The sequence below is a fragment of the Merops nubicus genome, unplaced genomic scaffold (assembly GCF_000691845.1).
Source record: "Merops nubicus isolate BGI_N331 unplaced genomic scaffold, ASM69184v1 scaffold14884, whole genome shotgun sequence".
Classification (NCBI taxonomy): Eukaryota; Metazoa; Chordata; class Aves; order Coraciiformes; family Meropidae; genus Merops; species Merops nubicus.
The window spans coordinates 26,975-47,453 of NW_008602387.1; the positions used below are offsets into that span (position 1 = coordinate 26,975).

The following is a 20,479-nucleotide window of genomic DNA, read 5'->3' on the forward strand; positions in this document are numbered from 1 at the left end:
TTTTGTGTGGGTGAGGGGATTAAGTACTTCAATTTCCTCCACAGTGATCTGCCTAAGTGCATGGGCACTGTTTTGGACCTGGCTGTTGGAGCTTAATCCATGCTGATAGAGAACTCATTGTGCTTGAAAAAATGAGCCATTGGATGGAGTGAAAAAACTAAGACAGAAAATTTCATAGTATGATGTCATAAACTGCATCCCTTTGGATTACCAAGTTTTCCTTCAAACAAAGCATCTTGGAAAAAAATGTTATGGTGATACCAGAGTTGTGTCCTGCCTTATTATTATTAATGAATATTAAGAGATACATAATAGTAAAAAAAAAAAGAAGCCAGTTTTATGAAACAAGGAGTTTTATTAAGATATTTTATTATGTGTCTCTGTAAGGAATAGACCAACAACCATATAAAAGCTTACAAAGATGGTTAACCTTCAACACTATAAATGTGTTAACGTGACAGAAGAAGTTCACAATTTTGTATCTTTATTGACTTTTACAGAGTGAAGGGAGAAAGTTCTCAACTATGACACGCCAATGATGATCTTTGACAGGAGACATTTACAATTGCTTTAAAACCTTTCCCTTTTTATTTTTTTTTTTTTTTTTAGGCAAGTCAATAACCCTGACTTGCAGAGTTAGGAGTGAAAAATACATTAGCACCATCATATTAGTCTTTTACACTTCCCTAATTTTAGTGGTCTTGACCAGCAATGACAGGAAAGTAGAGAAGCACCTTTGATAACAGAATACAATCCAACAATAAAATTAGGGTGACTACTGCCATTAAGGTATTAAATTCTTTAAATAGACTGTACTTTTCTGCAGCTAATCAGTACAGAAAATAGACAATTTTGTACCAAATGATTCCACTGAATTGACTAATGTGTTTTGATTGATTTGTTTGATCTTTGGTTTGACTCCTCAGACACATCCCAGTTTCTGTCCATGTTGAGGTAGTTGAAACAGGGAGGTCTTTCTAGCTTTATGGACTGCATCTTAGAAGGAAGGGTAAACTTTGGTACTGGGAGCAATCAGTGCTTTATAAATTGGCTAACATTCAACTAATAGAACACAGTGTTGTTTTATTAAGTGTTGAAGTTGTTTTATAGCACCACGGAGACATGTTTTGAAGATGGAATTTGGTAAAAAAAATAGAGCAAAAAAGCATTTTTACTGTACTTTGTGTAATAGCAAAAAAAACCAACATAACCCTTATCAAATTGATTTTTCCCCCAGAAATTTTGTTAATAAATAACTGGGATACAGATGGTCACCTGTACTAGCTGACAAGGCTAAAACAAAGGAGCACAGTTGGAGTGTGAATCTGTTTGCTGGGGTTTCAGAAAGAGCAGGATCTTTGATTTATAAGAAGCAGACCGGGCCAACGTCCACGCCAAATTCCTGATCAGGACCACCAATATCTAAAGGTGCAATATCAACCACAGGCAACCTCATCGTCTTGCGCGTTCTGTATTCAAAGACTGTTTTGCCCCATTCACCAGTGTGTTTCTGTGAAGTTGAAAAGAAAAAGAGCAAATTAGAGAAATCAGGGCTATATGAAAGCTATCCTACAGTTTACTGGCTTTCATACTTTCTCTTTCCGTATTAACACGTCCCTCTCAACACCATGAAAACTGGTTGCAGTTGCTGTAGAAATGAACACGTGGATAGACATTCTTCATTTTGGGACTTTTTATGAGACTTCTTGTTGGGTTGTAGACCTTGTGGCTCAGAATGGATGGGATCCCTGATGGGCAGGAGAGTACTCTGGAGTAGGGACAGTGCCCTGACTTGGGACTGAAACATGCTCTGTGTGCTGGGAGATGGCTCCAAATGGCTTCTCTGTTTAGAAAGTGGCTTTGGCTCCAGGAAAAAGTGACAGCTGTGATGAAGGAGCTCTTCATGTTCATGTTAAAGAAATGGCCACAAAGTGGCTGCAAAGTAGATGTGTTCATGCACCCTCAAATGGCACGTTTGCCATGTAAATCAGTGCTGGTTGTGTTTTGGGGACCTTAAACAGAAGAAGGAAGAAACTGTGGATGGTGTTACAGTATTTGTTACTGAAAAGGCTGCAGATGCCCCTAGAGCAGCAAGCTCATTGACGTTACTGCTCCTCTCCAGCACTCTCTGCTGAAGTAAGCACAGCATGGTGAAGCAATGCTGCCTCTGTGAAATGACTGTGTTTGCCCCTTCCCATGATGATAGCCCATGGCTTGAATCAGCTAGCCTTTTTTTTTTTTTTTTTTTTTGTATGACTATGAAGGCTCCTACTAGATGATTCTTAGTTTTAGACTTGACATGGGATGGATCAAAATTTGGTTGCTGACTTTGACTCTGAAGCAAGGAGGTACCTGTAAAGCACAGATTTAAATGGGAACACACCTCACTCTATGTGGGAGTTAAGAGTCTGTACACCAGAAGTGTCGATTTCCCCAGTTAAGTGCAGCTATGTCCTTTCCTTACCCAGGTCATGCAGAGCTTTTCCTTCCTTTATTATGGGTCTAGTCCTCCAGAGGGAAATATTTATTAAACTACCATACTAAAGTCTTGTTTACTTACAGAACAGCCATCCTCCAGAACAGCGTACGTGAATTTGCTGTTTCCTTCAGCCTTGATCTCACTTTCCGTGGAGCTCATCAGTTTCAGAGCTTTTTTAACATTTCCACTGGCTTGATCCATGTAGGCAATGCTGTTCTTGCAGTGGTAGGTGATGTTCTGGGAGGCTCGGCTGGAGAGAATGCGGAGGAAGGCCAGCTGAACTTCTGAGACATCCTCTGGAAGCTCAGGATCTCCATAGCTGAACTGCAGAGTGCAACACATCAGCAACAGGCTTAGTTCAATTGTGTCTAGAGAGAGTTCATACAGTTATTATTCCACCCACCAAACGTTTAGTTCAATTCCGTTTCAGGGTTATTTTTTAGCACATTGTGACATATGTAAGTACAAGATGTGTATTATTTTTGGGGCTGCTAACTGTGGTAACTTCTTACCTGGAAGCCTCCATTCATAGATTCTCCAAACCAAACGTGTTTCTTCCCACTGCTTTCGCTGGTCCACCAGTTCTTCCTTGGCACAGTGCTGGGGTTAGCACTGAGGCATGTCTCACCAGTTTCCATATTACAGTATACTTTAATAGCATCCATCTTGCAGCCTTGGTTAGGATCAATCCAATACTCTCCTGGAGGTAAAGAAAAAAAAAATAAAAATTGTTAAGAGGCTTAATGTATTTAGAGAATACTCATGATGCTGAAGCTTCTTTCTGTGCCAGATTCCTGAGCCAAATTAGGAAGCGTATTAATTTTGACAGAAGGGATGGCACAGAAAATAAGGTGACATAAAAATCTACTGAGCTTATGTGAATATTGTAATACGACTGATATCTGAAAAAAAATGTAGAATTTGCTATGTTTTTTTTCCATGAAGTTATTTAAACACATGTTCACTTACAAGCATGTGAGGAGGGGAGTTGAAGTCAGTGTACATATGCTGTTTAAATGCATAGTAAATTAAAGTTTAAAATTATTACATTTGTTGTCTTTATTGTGACCTTTGTTAAAAAAGAAAAAAAATATTTTTTTTTATAGCAGATCTCTGCATTTAAATACTGAAAGACAAAAGCATTCATGTAAAAAGGAAAATAAAACCCTAAACAAAAACACAAAGTCAAACGAGATCTGCTACCACTGGTGAAAATAAAATCCTCACATACCACTCTTGAGCTCGGGATGGCAGAATTTCAGATCTCTGCAGTTACGAGCTGGATTCTTCCGTGACCCATCAGGGCTAATGATGTTTTCAATCTGGTTGTTAATTGATTTCATTGAAGATATGATGTCACCCAGATTGATATCATTTTCTTTTGGCTCATCTCGATATTCATACCCATAGCCAACTGGACCTTTTTCACCGGCACCCAGGGCAGCAGCACCACCACCACAACAGGGACCAGGAGGACCAGAAGGACCAGGAAGACCAGGCTGGCCTGGTGGACCCTAAAAAAGCATATTTAACATAGCACTCAGCAGAGATCACAGGTAAAAACTAAAAATCTGTGTGGGCCCTAATCTTCAAAAATGAGAATCCTCATATAAATATTTAATTCATTTATCCATTAAATAATGGTACTTGCTATGTATAAACATTTGTTAGACTTTCCACGCCTTTATTTTCCTAAAATTGGAATTTTCGTAATTTTGTCAAGCTGTGACTGTCCTCTTTCTGTCTGGGCTTTGAGAAGGAACCCTTTCCACCAAAATGCAGAGAATAACCATTTTTGGGCTTTAGTGGCTGTGCTAAGGACCTTTGCACCCTGGCCTCTCTGGAGGAGGGTACGAAACTCATCTCAGAGCTTCCACGGCACAAAGGGAGTCAGTGCTCTGAAGTGGAGATCAGTGGAGGTCCTGCCTTCCCATGTGTGCAGCAGTCAATGATCCCCTGAGACTAACACAATGCCCAGGGTATCAATAGTTACACTGAACTACAAGTGATCTGTATTTTTTTTGGATTTACCCTTAATAGCTGGATACCTCCAACCACAAACTCTGTCCATGAAATACAGAAGTTTCTAAGGGAGACATTGAAATCAGGTAGGACCCCTGTATTTCATCAATAATCCCTAAAGATTTGTTTCTTTAAAAGTGCACAATATACTTACTGCAGGGCCACTTTCACCTCTGTTTCCACGGGGGCCAGGAGGACCAATTGGACCTGGATAGCCACTTGTACCATCTTTTCCAGGTGGCCCAGCTGGTCCTGGGGGACCCTAGAACAATATTGAAGACAATTAGTATGGCCAAAATAATCTACCAGAATATATCAAATTCAGAAATATATTGTGAGATATTTCAAACACTTCTGTATGATTTATCAGGTATTTTCTCTTTCTTGAGCTGTTGTCTGTTAAGATGGCAATTTATTTTTTTTTTAAAAAATCTTTAAAACTAGCCAGTTTGAATCTTCCTTGCAGTTATGCTAAATAAGGAATTTTTCTTACCCTTGCACCTGAAGCTCCTGGACTTCCAATTGCACCTTGTGGACCCAGTGGACCCTATGAAGAAAAGAAAATTAAGTCATACCCCTCCAAGTCATATTTTGCAATAGGCTGGTTGCACATTAAAAATACTACTAATAATAAAAATAATAAAGCCATTAAAAATATATTTAAGATTATATGACACACATCCCTGTTGTTGTTATCCCAACACTGATAAGAATACAAAGCTATATGCTCAAAATGCTGCAGTTTTAATATATTACCAGTAGAGTTATTTGGAAACTTGAGTGTTTGTCAGAGGATTTAAAGGCATCTAAAAAATCTGCTCTTTTTATGCACCACAAAGAACTAAGCCATTTGTTCAAAAATTATTGATCATCTCGCTGTCATAGCGTAAATGAGAATTTATCAGATTATTTTCTTTTTATTCATGTTCCATATTAGACAACAGTATATATTATGTTGTTAAATGGGTTGATGGTATTCATAGTTAACTTTCATCTCTTTGCCATCATGTGTGAATTTTGGTTTCTTGATTCTGATTTGTATTATGAGTGCTATTAATAATTCTTTTCAGTATAAATCCCTGATTAAATTTTAACTTGTCTTAAATACCTAGGGCATGCTTGGCCACTATCCTTCAATTCTATCAACTGTTAAGAACTCTTCAAAATGGTAACACATGTTTACACCCCAGTAGTTCACAGTTTCATGCTCATTTTGCCTACGAAAAGGTTGTATGACAGAAGAGGGGTATTTGGACTCCAAGTAGCTTTTTCATGGATTTAGTTGTCTGCCTAGCGTAGAGTTCTAATAGACATACATATTTAAACCCCTATTCTATCTTGTATAATTTAATCAGGAATAGCCTGTATAAATGAATGCAAAAAGTGTTTGTTCCAGACACATAGCTGAAAGGGATAACAACATACTCAGCTTTAGCTCCTACCAGCCTCTTCCAATTCTTTATTAATACTTATTCTGGGTTGATTCAGGGAACCTGGACTTCTGAACATATTAGACAATCAAACCACACAGAGTTTTTATAATTATTTTTATTTCTTTCCTCAGTAAATTAGTTAAGGAAAACTAGCTACCTTGGACCTAAACCACAGAAACTAAGAACAGCTGTAATTCCCAGTGCAACACAAAACACTCACAGGAGGACCAGGGAGACCAGGGGTTCCAGGAAATCCTCTGTGACCTTTTATGCCGGCGCTGCCTCGTTCACCAGTTTCACCTTTATCACCACGAGGACCTTGAGGACCCTTTAAGAGTAGATTTGTATTAAAAGGAATATATAAACTAATGAGAGAAATGCTCAAAGAACAGGAAATAGTGAATGTAGGAGATCAGAAATACTTGAACTATGACTTACAGCAGGACCACGAGCACCAGCAGGACCAGTAGAGCCAGGAGGGCCAGGTGGACCCTGTTATACAGTGAGAATAAGATGGTATGGATCAGTTGGAGTTGACCAGATTGCCTTTTTATTTCCAGATAAGCATTATGTTCAAAAATCAGCAAGAATTTTGGACAGGTCCTTTCTTTACCAATGTTAGTCTTACTCAGCTACTTGAAGGTGCTGACACACACCATGTGCATCAGATCCCTTATTTTGTGAGGTGCCCAGTGCTCAAGCTGCACTGGTGCCCATACTTCTTGGAAATAACTTGGAGACTTTCAAAGTTATTCCCTTAGTTTAAACAAACTGCATTGCTTGTGCTGCAGGAGCACCAGATGGGATGGAAATTAAGGTAGGGCCTGGTAGGACAACATGCATTTTGGCATTCTGAGGAGTAGACGGATTTTGAGCTTAATTTATATACAGTTATCAGGAACATAAACTGTCATGTCTTTCCCCTTGCTTTTCTTCTGAAAAAGGTCCTCAATGCCAAGAAATTATAACAGTAACAAATGTAGTATTTCCCCAGACTTCCACTTTATTACTGCACAAAATGGACTGCATAGGAAAGGTATGTAAATAAGCAGTAAGCTATTTACTTTGGTCCTACCTGAAATCCTCTTTCACCAGCTTTTCCAGGTGCACCACTGGTACCTGCAGGTCCAGGGTGACCAGGAGGTCCTGGAGGTCCAGGAGAGCCATTTTCACCACGGTCACCCTACAGAGAGTAACAGTTGACAGGATAATAAAATATAACGTTTTACAGAAGTACAATGTAAAGAATATATTCAGTGGAGCACATGAGGTTAGAGGAACAAGTTACATAGCATAGAACCATGTATATTGTCATCTCTATGTAACATTTATTTGGCAATATAAAAGATAGTGGTGATTCCTTACTTTGCCTCCTGGGGATCCATCACGTCCAGGCAAGCCATCTGAGCCAGGGTTACCCTGGAAAAAGGAATGATATGGTTTGTTGATAAACTGGATGACAATCAGACAGCTTGTTTTCCAGTAAGCTTAAATAATACTCAAAGAGAGAGTTTTCAAGAAGGAAGAGCTCGTGGATGTGGAGTGGCCCATAGAAGGCGTACAAGACCTGCGACAATCAGGCAGCTTGTTTTCCAGTAAGCTTAAGTAATACTCAGAGAGTTTTCAAGAAGGAAGAGCTCGTGGATGTGGAGTGGCCCATAGAAGGCGTACAAGACCTGCATTATTTTGTAGGTGTATGGGCAGTGCAGTCTCTTGCTCAGCTCCAAGTGAGGTACAGGTGTGGTGCACAGGTAGTAAAAGGTACAGCAGAGACAGCAGGCTACCCCACCTTACATGAGAAGGTAATCTGCCCAGGCCCCTGTGCATCAGGCACTTGAGGGAAGCTTTGTGAGCCTTAAAGCACGTTTACTCCCAGAGCCTCCCCCAGGCTATCAGGAGGTCTAACACAGCCACTCACATCTCTGCCAGGCTCTCCAGGTAATCCTCTTTGTCCAATTGGACCTTGTGGACCAGGGGCACCGCGTTCTCCTGGGACACCATTGATACCTGGTTTACCATCTTCACCCTGAACAAAGAGGGAAAGGGTTTCATTGCAGATAATGTACTGGTGGAACACCATCATGTTATACATCTTCAGACAAATATACAGTCATTATGAAGAAGACCTAATACAGTGAAGGGCCTGTGTGACTTTGGTGATGGTGAATACTCAAAATGAGGACGACTGAAAACTTAGCCAAACTGGTTTCTTTTCATTGCTGGTAATATTCATGCAAGGCCATTGAACCCAAGGAATGTCCCATATTGTTTTGTCAAGTAAGAAAAAATAAATGGTTCTGTCTGCTCTTATGTGCCCAAAAACAACAGCCAAAGGAAATAACAAAAAGAATGTCAATCTAGCACTATATTAGTGATAAAATACAAACTAAGATTCACACAACCCTTTATGGAGGGAGGTGGAAGTGTTTGTCTATTTGGGTCATAATATTTAAGCAAGAAACATGTTGAAAATTAAGCAAAGATAAACAACTTGCAGTAGATGGCACTGGCTCCAGTCTTGTCTCAAGGAGAGTTTATAGCCCACGACCCTCCTTAAGTGTATGAAGCTGGTAACATACTTCTAGACAATCTGATCCAGGACTCTTGGTAATAGAGATTAAAGACTACCTCATGTCCCACAGCTGCTGGGTATCAGGCATTTTAAAGCCTGATCCTATGGACGTAAACGCAAATGACTAAATTCTGTATTCTCTGAGCTAGAAAGTGTTTTACAAAAAATAATGAACATGCTGTATTTTTTATCTCTAAGCTATATTGAGCAGCTGCTTTATGGTCCTTGTATGAGCTTTGGGGCTATTGCTGCAGTGAATGAGCTCTCACCTTGGCACCTGCCATACCAGGTGGGCCACTGGGGCCACGCAGACCCGGCAATCCCGTGTTACCCCGGCCACCAACGATGCCTTGAGGACCTGGCTCACCCGGTGCACCCTGTTTAAGAGAAGGTCAGATCAGTCAGTACTGAGCATCTTTAACGTTCAGTTGTTGGCTTCTTGTTCTTGACTTATCTACTGATGTAAGAGTCCCTGGCTGAACGTGTGCTTACCCTTTCTCCTCGTGCGCCTGGTGGCCCTTTTTCACCTGGTGCACCGGGCTCGCCTCTTGTTCCTGCAGGTCCTGGGCCACCAGGAGAACCAGAGCTACCAGGGGGTCCAGGAGGCCCATCCTTGCCTGCAGGCCCTGCGTTACCAGGGGGACCTGGACTACCCTAAAAAGAGTTTATAAAAGAAGAGCATGAGGTGTTTTATCTGAAACAGTAGCACACACTTACCAGCATTGATCTTTCCTCATGACAGCCAACCAGATTTAGCTTATCACCTGGAGGTGCTTATAGAGTCCAGACCCTGTGCATCGAAATCTGGTCTGGTTTTATAAGGAGACTCTTTTTGCCTATCATTTTCAAAGCTGTTATTTTGTTCTCCCTACTGTCTGGACATATACTTTGCATAATGGAACACCTGCATGTTTTGGATGCCAGTGGTTGTAACACATCCAACACATGATACACATTCCTTACCCACAGCTCTGCCCCAGAAATTTGAAATAGTAGCAGACCCTGCTGATTTCTTGAATCACTCATGCCAGATACCTTTAAGGTGGTGTCTTGGACATGTGGAGAATGAAATGTCTTACATTAAACTCTTAGCTTAGCCAATCAATGGAAAGAATTGCATTGACTTTAATGGTACCTTAAATAAAATCCTACTTTTTCTTTTTATTCAGGAATATTCTGATTTGCATTTGTGTGTAACTATAAGATAGAAAATAAAAATCTGTTTATTCACATGCATAAGAATTTTTCTTACTTTATACCTCAGTTACCATACAACAAAAGATAATATATAATTTGGATTTTAAAATGGGTAAATGCACTCTATTCTTTGTTTTCCTTAATTTAGAAAAAAAAAAAAAATCAAAATCTAATATTTACTATAAAAGTCAAAAGTAGGTGCATGTCGACCATGCAAGGATATTATGAAATGTTTTTTCTTCACACACGGGTATTTTATAAATTATCACAATTAGCTGATGCATCAGCATACATTTTTATAATAGGACACTGTAGACTGGTAGATTAAACTTATATGTAGGCCATATCTAGAGAGAATCTTTGCCACCAGAATCTTTCCACACACCTCTGTTCCAAAATAATTAGCTCTTATGTCATTCCATTCTGCAGGCAGCTAAAGAAGAATTCTCAGCAGTGATCTATGTAGTTTGGAAGATCCATACCAGTTCAAAATCCTGAACTGAGTATTTCTTGCATCATAAAAGAGCAAGAGGGAAGACAGCATGTCTGCCACCAATAGAAATATGCAAGAACTTGGTCCCAGAGAAAGACTCCAGAGAAGGGCTTTGGAAAGCAAACCATAAGAGGAGTAGTATCAAGACAGTAAGTGCGTGAATTGCTATTATATATGAAATAAGAAGAGAGTAAAAATAAGAGGAGAGTAAACTTCTTTTAGCAGATTTTTTTCCCTAGGTTGAAACATCATATTCTAAATGCTTTTGCTTATGTTATATTCATGTCAAGGCACATACAACTTAATCCAGTTTAATATATTAGTATATCCACAAGATAAGAGTAAAAGAGAAGAGGGATAAGGTATCTTACGTTGTTACCAGGGGGACCAGGCAGACCACGAGCACCAGGGAAACCAGCAGCACCCTGTAAGAGATCAATATTTCTAGTGGTCAGTTTCTGAAGATCAGGAAAACAAGGACAAATTGATTTTTATAGAACACCTGACTTTGAATTATATTTAGTGGCTTTGCTTAAAACTGGAATTAAATTTTAATGCTAACATGAAATCGTATAAAATGTAGATGTTAAATAATGTGAATTGTTCAAAACGTCTTTTTTTTTTCCTTTCTTTCTTTATTTCTCTTTTTTTTTTTTTTTTATTCCAAGGGACAGTTCTATGTATTCATCACAGGTGAACTAATGGGCTCTGAGAAACTTGGCAAAATAGCATGTAAATCTAATAACTGTTAAGATAAGCCATTTTAGAGCTTTGGGTCATTGTGCCAAAAGCTATTTTGGCACCTTACTTATATTGAAATTAATGTAATACAGATCACTAAACACTTCAGCTTTAATTACTTCAAATTAGTCCAAATTAGCTTTAATTAGTCCTTCTGGAATGCCTTAATTGTTCTTGAACTGCCAATATTAGAGTTACTGAAGGTCTTGTTTTTCATTTACAACTTGTCTGTTATAATAGATAGAGTAAGTTATCAGTGACTACGTCAAAGAACTACTCACAGGGCCTCCAGGAGAGCCACGTTCTCCTTTTATTCCTTGGGGACCAGGTGGACCCTATGTGGAAGAAAAGAGATAAATCAAATTATTTGATAAACAGACTAAAATTATAGGCAGTGTCATTAAGTTTAAGGCAGTTGAAATGTTTGCACTTGGGCCCAGCCACCTTGAGGCTAAGGGAGAGTTGAAGAAACCTCTCCTTGTAGCAATAAGGAACAGCAAAAACTTACTGGTGCACCAGGACCACCTTGTGGACCTGCAGCTCCAGGGGGTCCAGCCTCTCCTCTTAGACCAGGTGGGCCTCTTTCTCCTTTCCCACCAGGTTCTCCGTTTTGGCCCTGTAGAAAAATTTTGTGTTATATCATGACTCAAAAAAAATGCAGATACCACTGTGAAGAGAAAAACCTACCAATATACTCTTCTGAAGGGATTTAAATACTAGATTAAGTGTGGATGAAATTGAACACTATTGGTCTATCAGTACAGGAAGGGAAGGATAAAGAAATACTGCTCAATATGTGACTGAGTATGGAGAGAGTAGCAGATGAATGAAATCTGTGTAGCAGGTATGTATATTAAAGGGATTATAGCAAGCTTTTCTGAGATATGGATCTAGAGAAGCTGAAAGGTGATGATCATATTCAATTGCTTTTAAGTATTTATACTTACTGGAGCTCCAGGGAAGCCAGCAGGTCCAGGAAGACCCTGTTCTCCTCGTTCACCCTGTAGGAAACAACATGCCAGCAATGGAAGGTGTCAGAAAGATAGGCATCACTTTACAAGTCAGAGAACACTCCCATGAGTACCACCGAAGTTTCTTTGTCTTATCAGCCTTTGGAGGCAAAAACCCACAAACCCAACCCCCAAAACAACAGTTGCTCCTGAGTTTTAAAAACAACTGAGAAGCCATGGTGAAGTTATACTGGAAGAAAAGTACTACCACTTACGGGACCACCACGGGAACCCATTGGACCTGGGGCACCTGCTGGACCAGTCTCTCCCTGTAAGAAGCAAGAATGATTATCAGGTGTTTTTATCTTTCCTATGAGGTAGCCACCAATGTGACTCTTTACAGTATCAGACGTCATTATGGAAGAGGCTTTACCTTATCTCCAGGTGGGCCGGCAGGACCAGGAGGGCCGATGGGACCTACGTTACCCTAAACAATTAGAAATATTATTTTTTTAATCAAAATATGACAGTATTAATTCCTCTGCTTTGATCAATGTCATTTATGTTTCAGTGTAAACAGGTCGCTAAAGGCACTTAAATGGAATTAGGTCTAGAATGCCAGGGAGTTGTTGTACACTGTTTTTTGGACTGACACTCCAAGATCACACCATTTTGTGATGTGAGAGATCTCCAGTTGACTGATCCGCTTCCCCCCCAGCATCTGAACCTAGTCCAAAGCCACCTGAATTTAGTAGGTCTTTTTCAATGGTAGGCAATAAAAGTTATCCACTGGCCTAACTTTTCATATAGAGAACTAGTCCACGTTTCTTCAGTGCATGCTCAACATCTCCTGACTAGCTCCCTGACATTTTTCTTTCTTAATAATTTAATGCATAACTTCATAACTTATTATCATGGTATCTTTTTGTGCTTCACTACAAGCAGCATTGACCTCATCAGTCTGCTAGATTTAGGAAGCTAGCGACAGTTTCTCTACTTTTCTATTGCTGCTTTCACTCCAAAACATTGTCCCATTTAATTGTAATCTTCTGCTTGCAAAAAATTCTATCTAGTCAAACACCTGCAATCACAAAAACCAGCATTAACTCTAGTTTAAAATATGAAACAATATTTCCACTGCCAGAATGAAATACAATGGGATTACTCCTTTACCTCTGCTAGGCAGTATTTGTTCACTGTGAATTTACTCATGTTCCAGGTGTAGATTGTGTGAAGTTAATTGATCAGCTGCTAGACACTGTAGTAGTAGATGTCTACAGTAACTACATGTAGATGTGTAGAGTAGACTACTCACTCTCTCTCCTCTTGCACCAGGAAGGCCATCAGCACCTTTGCCACCAGGTTCTCCCTAGCAAGTGTAAGAAGTAAAAAACATAAGCAAAGAACAAGCATAAGGTAAGGATAAGGCTGGGGAAGGGGAGGGAGGAAGAATGAAAACATTCCTGAGGAGAGGATCCCATATTCAGAGTATCTCAATAACCAGATTTCCTTATTGTGATCATAAAAAAAAAATAAAATTGGGGATGACCTTCAGCATCAGATACTAAATGCTTTGATGGAAAAAAAAAGAAACACAAATTGATTCAAAGTGGAGCATACGCCAAACTCTTTGTCCATGGTATGAGCAATTTCTATTGTTTATTAGGTTCATTAGAACTGTTTGCATGTACCCCTCCCCCAAGAGATGCAGCACAGCAATGTATCTAGAATGTACTAAACCAGGTGAAAAATCCTAGATTTTTTAACATATAGAACCCTATATCACACTGCCACACACCTCTGAGATCAGGCCAGAAATGAAGACATGAAAAAACCTGGTGCCTTATGGGATGCTAATGTTAAATTAGCATGAAATTTACAGGGTGTAGGTGTGTTACCTTATCCCCTTTTGGTCCAGGACTTCCAGAAGCTCCTCTTTCTCCTGGCATTCCCTGTAAGCCAGGCAGCCCTGTGCCTCCAGGGGCACCAGGGGGGCCAGGAGGACCCTAAAGAGTAACAAAAAATCATTATTAAAAATAGCAACAATAATAAAAAAAGGAATATTAACTTGAATATTAGGCATAAAAGCAGGAAATCAAGCAAGTTTGTGGGTACCTTGGCACCTTCTGAGCCAGCGGGACCCAGCCCACCTCTTGGTCCAGGAGGTCCTGGAGGACCAGCTGCACCACGTTCACCTGGGATACCATTTTCACCCTGTAACAAAGAAATGTGTTATTCTTTGTTTTTAGGTTAATAGTGAATTAATTCACAGCATTATGGAAGTGTTGCTCTGTGACTTACCTTAGGGCCTGGGAATCCAGGTCCTCCAGCCTCACCTTTTGGCCCCTGTTTAGGAGAAAGCAAAGACCAAGTTATCCATGCATTTCACTCAGCAAATCTGCATTGTGGTTGACACTGTGTTTCTCTCACCTACTATCCCTAAAATCAGACTTTTCTGATCTTCAGAGTGCTTCTGAATTTGGCAATGTAATCTAGGAAGAACGTCTCATGTATTTTTTTTTTTTAAAATGTAAAAAACTACTTACTGGCTCTCCAGGCTTTCCATTCTCTCCAGCTGGTCCTGGTCCACCAGGCAATCCCTATATGAAGGAACAGTATTATCATTCATGCTACGTAGATAAGTTATGCATTATTTTTTTTTTTTTTACAAGACGATATGTACCCAACTCATTCCAATCCTTTACAAAGGAGGTTGTACTAAATTGATGGCTAGAGGTTTTATGGGATGTCATATGCTGAGCAAGGCATCTGTTCTGCAATTATGGTATATTAAACAATAACTTTTGTCAAGTGGTTGGTCTATCTTACTTCAAAATATGATGACATGCACCCTAATGAAAATCAACTGTCTTCTCTTCTATTTTTTAGAGTGGGGTGAGGGGGGGTTGTGTGTTATTCAATTAAAAAGATTCAGAAAACAATAAACACACAGCACCTGGAGGCCAGGTGGACCTGCTGGTCCTGGTTCTCCTCTCTCTCCAGAAGCACCCTAGAATCAAACAAAAGAGAAAAAAAAAAAAAATTAATTGTCTGAGATCTTTTCAACATCTAAACACTTCCACATCACCTCTAATCTACGCCTCTTTATTGTGATCTGATGACACTGCACAAGCCCAAAGACTAATTTATCTTGGTGCTCTGGTATTTGCTCTTCACTCCAAACATTGGATGTAATTCAGCAGATACATTTATACTTGATACTAGTCTGAATTGCCATGCACACTAAAAGGACTAATAGTATGCTTCAATTTGAAAAGACGGTAAATCCCAAAGAGCTCTAAATTGACTTTTTGCTTCAACTTATACCAGGTATACCTGACTCAGGCTTCTCCAAACCAAGTTTTGAGTATTAACTTATTGAAATAATAATGGCAAAGAAGAGCTCTTCACTTTGCCATCATAGAAATACATTACTTTATTATCATCTAAAGTATTTTCCTTCCCCTGAATTCACAGTCTTTACCCGTAGACGCCACACTCCCTTAGCAAATAACTGATAATTGCCTCTTATGGGACTACTACACTTACAGTAGGTCCAGGAGGACCTGGGAGTCCAACGTCACCATTCTTCCCAGCAGGACCCTACACAAGGACAAAATTAGGCTACAGTTAGGGGTTGATATAACTTTTATGAGACTTGCCAAATTATTATTAATTTTATTATTAAATTATTAAACAAAATGTAAAGAAGCTTACAGGTGTTCCAGGCGGTCCACCAGGGCCTCTTTCTCCATTCTTACCAGGTGCACCCTTGCCAAAGAGAAAGATCATTTAAAAAACTTGTTCTGGTCAGTACCTAACACTGCAGCATGACAACGCCCCACTATGGAGCAATTCATTTTAGTATTTGACTGATCAAGCACAAGCAAAGGAGAAGTGGAGAAATCCTGCTCACCTCATTGCCCTTAGGACCAGGGAAACCCATTACACCCGGCTGACCACGTGGGCCTGGAGGGCCAGGTGGACCAGAGCGACCAGATTCACCCTGATTACCCTGGGGTAAGCAAAAAAGAAAGGAAGACATGGCATCTGTGAGGTGAAATAAATGAATATCCATAACTCATTGAGTCATGAGTGAGATCAGGTTAGAGACATTGTCGTTTGAAACTTATTATGTGTTTGTATTGCAGCTAAGCCTCTGTATACTCTGTATATTAAATTATTTAAGTTACAGAATGAGTTACAGAATGCTGTTACAATGAGACAGCATATAACATGACCTGGTAATTAAAGCAAACAAACAAAGAGAGGCAATTAATCTGACTGTGGTAACAACCTGTCACGTGGATGCTGTGGGATGAGGGTAAGGGCAGTAGGAGGACTAGGATAAAATATTTGCACAATGTACATACTGGAGGGCCAGGTTTTCCGTCGCTCCCAGGGCTTCCTGGGATTCCAGGCAAACCCTGCAATTGAAGAAATAAAAGTGTTATTCTTCAGTTTAAAAGCTGTAGTATTAAGTTACAATACAGAGATATAAATTTTAAACTCTTTGCTTGATTTTAACTTTTTTAAGGAAGATCTAAACTCCTTCTGTTTCCCCCATCTCACTAGAGGTGAAAAATTGGAGAAAGCTAAGGAATTATTTTCTTAGTAATTATTAATTAATTAGCTTTCTCTGAGAGTCATTTTATGTAATCAAAGCATCAAACATTAATCAATGTGCACAAAAATTTTGTTGTTTCATTATTTGGGAAGAAAAACACTTTCAGATGGTAAAAATTAAGGAATGAAACAAATTGGACAATACCTCTACTTAAAAGCAATACAATTTATAACCTATTTTAGTTAACTTGGTTTACATTTTAAAATATTATTTTTATTACATTTTAAACAATTTTCACTTCCAATAAAATCTTGTTCAGCTCCCAGAAGCCTGCAGTCAGGCTGAATTTTGAATCTTAATGTATCTGTTGCCAAAAGTTGCTAATTCTTAGCATAGCTCACCGTTATGTTATATTCTGTACATATTATGCAATAGGTTATCTCTCAAATTCTTCTTGATATGTTATGAAAAGCTAACCAAAAGCTTATCTGCTTTAACTGCAAATAAGCAATAATGTAATACTTACATTGACATATAATAATTAATGCATAATTTCACTATTTAAATATAAAATTTAAAGCTATTTAAATAATTTAAATATTAATATATCTGAATACAATAAGCTAGATATCTGTTAACTATAATAAACATAATACAATTTATAATAACTTATAAAATTTGCTAAAATGTAAATAGGTATTACATTAGATCACCCATTGCCAATTCACATTAAAACCATATCTGAGGATAGTGCATGGCATAAACTCAGAACTGGGGAATGTGTTCAAGCTTCATCCAAGCTTCCTCATTCACTTGTGACAGATGTTCTCTGAGTGCCCTGTGTCTCTCCATGGTTATTCATAGCACTATGAGTATATCTAATATACTTGAAGGAATTAATAGATTTTTTTTCTAATTAGACTCCTCTATTGTATCAGCTCAGATGAGATATCTTTAATAGAGTAGATCTCATTTTATTGGAGATGTCCTGTCTTACTCTCATTCCAGGAAGACCTGGGCCTCCATCTTGTCCACGCTCTCCTGCGGGTCCACTGGGGCCAGGAGGACCTGGGCTACCACGTTCGCCTGCAGGACCCTAGAAAAGAATTGTTGGAGCTCACAGCAAGAAAATCAGCATCATGTTGAATCTGAAATTGTCCATTCAAATTCACATGGATTCTCCAGAATGCTGGGGTGTTTTTTTAGAGGAAGACTTGTACCTTTTCACCTGGAAGTCCATTGCTACCAGGTAAGCCACGGAAACCAGGGGAGCCCTGCCAAATGAAAGAAAAAAGTATGGATCATAGGCGATATGATTTAGATAATGGCAAGTGTTTGCTATTTTTTTTTTTGAAACTATTTACCATTAGACACATTATTATGACTATTAATGAAAGAAATAGATGGAAATGACATTTCATTGTAGCAAGAAAGCCATGCACTAGTTACATTATTTTTGAGATTTCTAAATTCATATCAGAAATAAACCAACACATTCAGTCTTGGACAAGTATTTTTTTTCTAATTCAACACTGAAAAGAGTTCTATTATATTTTTTAATATTTATATTTACTACTATCTTCCTTGCTTACAAGAAAACAATTATAAAATTTAATTAGCAGCAATTAAAAAATTTAATTTCATATTAATTATAAATATAATATGATTAATTTGTTCACTGTGCATCTTTGTTTTCCACATAGCTTCAGCAAATACTGCAATCAATTATTAAATTAAGAGTTATAAACAGAGCAGCAAAATTGCCTTTAATTCAGATTGGAACAGAAATATAAAATTTTTAAGGGTGTGGCTATTTATTTTGCGGAATAAATACAGGAATTCCTTTGTGAAAATGCTCTTTGGAAAATTATCAAATCAACTAGCCAAAAAACCTGTTAGCAGTAAAGATAGCATAGAAGACATCCTGACAATATCATTGTTGTTGACATCATTGACAACTGACTTAAAGATATATCCTAATTGTAGCATTTGCATTAATTTCACTTTCCAGAGCTGATATTTTGTCATTCTTAATTTTTGTTAACCAAAAAAGAATTTTGAAATTTGTATTCTTTCCCCTGTGTAGTTCTCACAGTTTATGGTTGCTTTTCAGCACAGATCTTTTGGTACAACTTCCAGGTATTTAAGATCGCTGCTTCTTCAATATATAAAAAAAAAAGATAGAAATTAATTTATTACAGACTGAGAGGGATCCAAGTGCTGCAACTCCGACGAGAACCTAGATGAGAATCTCCTCAATTTCACATCTGGAATTTGCTGATTACATAGATGGAGCCAAATTTTTCCTTGAAGTATTTGGAACACCAGATTTTGTTGTCTGTGTACTAGCTCAAACCATACCTCATCTGCATGGTCACCTACAGCATCTTACCCTTTCTCCAGGTGTCCCAGGAACACCATTCTGGCCGGGTTCACCATTTGCGCCTCTTTTGCCTTCCTCACCGGGAGGTCCAGGAGCACCTGGGGTGCCGTTTTCACCCTGCCAAGCCCACCAGTGAAGTCAGAATTTCAAAAAAAATATTCTGCATTTTGTATGGGGAATGATTCAGGGTCCAGACTTCCTTGGAAGAAGTCTCTGAATGCATTTTAAAATCACTTACACGCTCGCCTTTTGGGCCTGGATCTCCTTTTGCACCATTCTTACCAGGTTCTCCCTAAACAGAAGAAAATCCCATTAAATTATAGGTTGCAACAGGATATTGATGTACTAATGTATTAAGTAGACATAATGTCTTTCAAATTACTGACTTTTTTTTTTAGTTTATATTCTGTAAAGGAACTAGCATATGCTGGTTGAACCTAGATGTGGAATGCATGGGGCTCCTTACAAATCCAGTAAAGAAATTATACCATTTAAACAACACTAAGTAACATTTTATGACTGTTTCTGAGATATTTCAGACATTAATGCAAATTTCGCTTGAAGTCCCTGAAAATTTTCACTGACAAAGAACAATGTGTGGTGTAAGGCTGTCAGGAAAGAACCTGCTGCGGTAAATGGCAGCATAAGAGCAGATACAACTCACTAGGTGTATTGGACTGTGAACTCAGCCCATGGGAATTTAAACAGGTGAAATTAGGATTTTAAACCAACAGATTTTGTCTAGCATAACCATTTTAGACAAGCTATTTTTTGTTATGTGATTATGAAATGATAGATAATTTAGGAAAGCAAATAAATACTATTATCATATTTAAGTATAATTTTAATGTATAGTAACATATTGGGTGAAACATATATTTATAAAAATAAGTGCCTATTATTATTATAAAATAATTTATTAGATCATCTCAACTAATAAGAAAAATTCAATTTTTTTTATTTATATTTTTGGGTTTTTAACATTATCAGAACTACTTCCACCATATCTGTCTGTACAACCAGTGTAATGAGTATTAGTAACTTACCGGAGGGCCTTTGGCTCCAGGGGTTCCACTTGTCCCTGGAGGACCAGGAAGACCACGGCCTCCTGGCAGACCAGGAGCGCCAGGAATACCAGAAGGTCCCTGTAGAGAGGGAATGGCAGATGGGGATGAAGAGGGCATGGCATTATTGGACTCTGCCCAGTCCAAAGCAAAGCCCTCACCAACACAGTGCAGCAAAAGGCACAGATACGGAAAGTACTCACCATCTCACCCTTGTTGCCAGGGCTTCCAGCTCTTCCAGGAGGACCCTGAAAAAATAAATGCATAAATAACCAACGCTGCTAATTGGAGACTAAACGAAAAGAAGAGTAGGTGAAGAGCAGGTGGCAAAACACTTCTCAGTTCCCATGTCGTATTTATGTACCTGAGGCCCAGGTGGCCCAGCATGACCTTGAGGACCAGGTTCTCCTCTCTCTCCAGGACTACCACTAGCACCAGCAGGACCAGGAGGGCCAGATTCACCCTACAGGAAAAAAATCAAAAGAAGAAAATGAAGCATTTTATTCTTGTCTTCAGGGCACTCAGCGTTAGCTTCATGGTTTCTTCCTCTGCTGGAGCACGTTTGTGTAGTTTGGGAA

General features: G+C 38.8%; 1 protein-coding gene across 1 annotated transcript in view; it reads right to left on the reverse strand.

The window, feature by feature from the left end:
* Positions 1-335: 335 nt before the first annotated feature.
* Positions 336-20,479, reverse strand: part of COL3A1 (collagen, type III, alpha 1) — a 51,646-nt gene continuing 31,502 nt past the window's right edge. Inside the window, exons 17-52 of the mRNA XM_008938348.1 lie at positions 20,266-20,364; positions 20,105-20,149; positions 19,884-19,982; positions 19,076-19,129; positions 18,847-18,954; positions 17,675-17,728; positions 17,452-17,550; positions 16,261-16,314; positions 15,804-15,902; positions 15,605-15,658; positions 15,437-15,490; positions 14,844-14,897; positions 14,434-14,487; positions 14,189-14,233; positions 14,003-14,101; positions 13,786-13,893; positions 13,203-13,256; positions 12,321-12,374; positions 12,163-12,216; positions 11,885-11,938; positions 11,446-11,553; positions 11,219-11,272; positions 10,568-10,621; positions 8,999-9,160; positions 8,776-8,883; positions 7,853-7,960; positions 7,300-7,353; positions 7,010-7,117; positions 6,373-6,426; positions 6,155-6,262; positions 4,995-5,048; positions 4,656-4,763; positions 3,711-3,993; positions 2,992-3,179; positions 2,561-2,803; positions 336-1,510 (exon numbers count right to left, since the gene is read on the reverse strand). Coding sequence (XP_008936596.1) covers positions 1,364-1,510; positions 2,561-2,803; positions 2,992-3,179; positions 3,711-3,993; positions 4,656-4,763; positions 4,995-5,048; positions 6,155-6,262; positions 6,373-6,426; positions 7,010-7,117; positions 7,300-7,353; positions 7,853-7,960; positions 8,776-8,883; positions 8,999-9,160; positions 10,568-10,621; positions 11,219-11,272; positions 11,446-11,553; positions 11,885-11,938; positions 12,163-12,216; positions 12,321-12,374; positions 13,203-13,256; positions 13,786-13,893; positions 14,003-14,101; positions 14,189-14,233; positions 14,434-14,487; positions 14,844-14,897; positions 15,437-15,490; positions 15,605-15,658; positions 15,804-15,902; positions 16,261-16,314; positions 17,452-17,550; positions 17,675-17,728; positions 18,847-18,954; positions 19,076-19,129; positions 19,884-19,982; positions 20,105-20,149; positions 20,266-20,364 — 3,336 coding nt within the window. The 3' untranslated portion in view covers positions 336-1,363. The remainder of the gene's footprint in view (positions 1,511-2,560; positions 2,804-2,991; positions 3,180-3,710; positions 3,994-4,655; positions 4,764-4,994; positions 5,049-6,154; positions 6,263-6,372; positions 6,427-7,009; positions 7,118-7,299; positions 7,354-7,852; positions 7,961-8,775; positions 8,884-8,998; positions 9,161-10,567; positions 10,622-11,218; positions 11,273-11,445; positions 11,554-11,884; positions 11,939-12,162; positions 12,217-12,320; positions 12,375-13,202; positions 13,257-13,785; positions 13,894-14,002; positions 14,102-14,188; positions 14,234-14,433; positions 14,488-14,843; positions 14,898-15,436; positions 15,491-15,604; positions 15,659-15,803; positions 15,903-16,260; positions 16,315-17,451; positions 17,551-17,674; positions 17,729-18,846; positions 18,955-19,075; positions 19,130-19,883; positions 19,983-20,104; positions 20,150-20,265; positions 20,365-20,479) is intronic.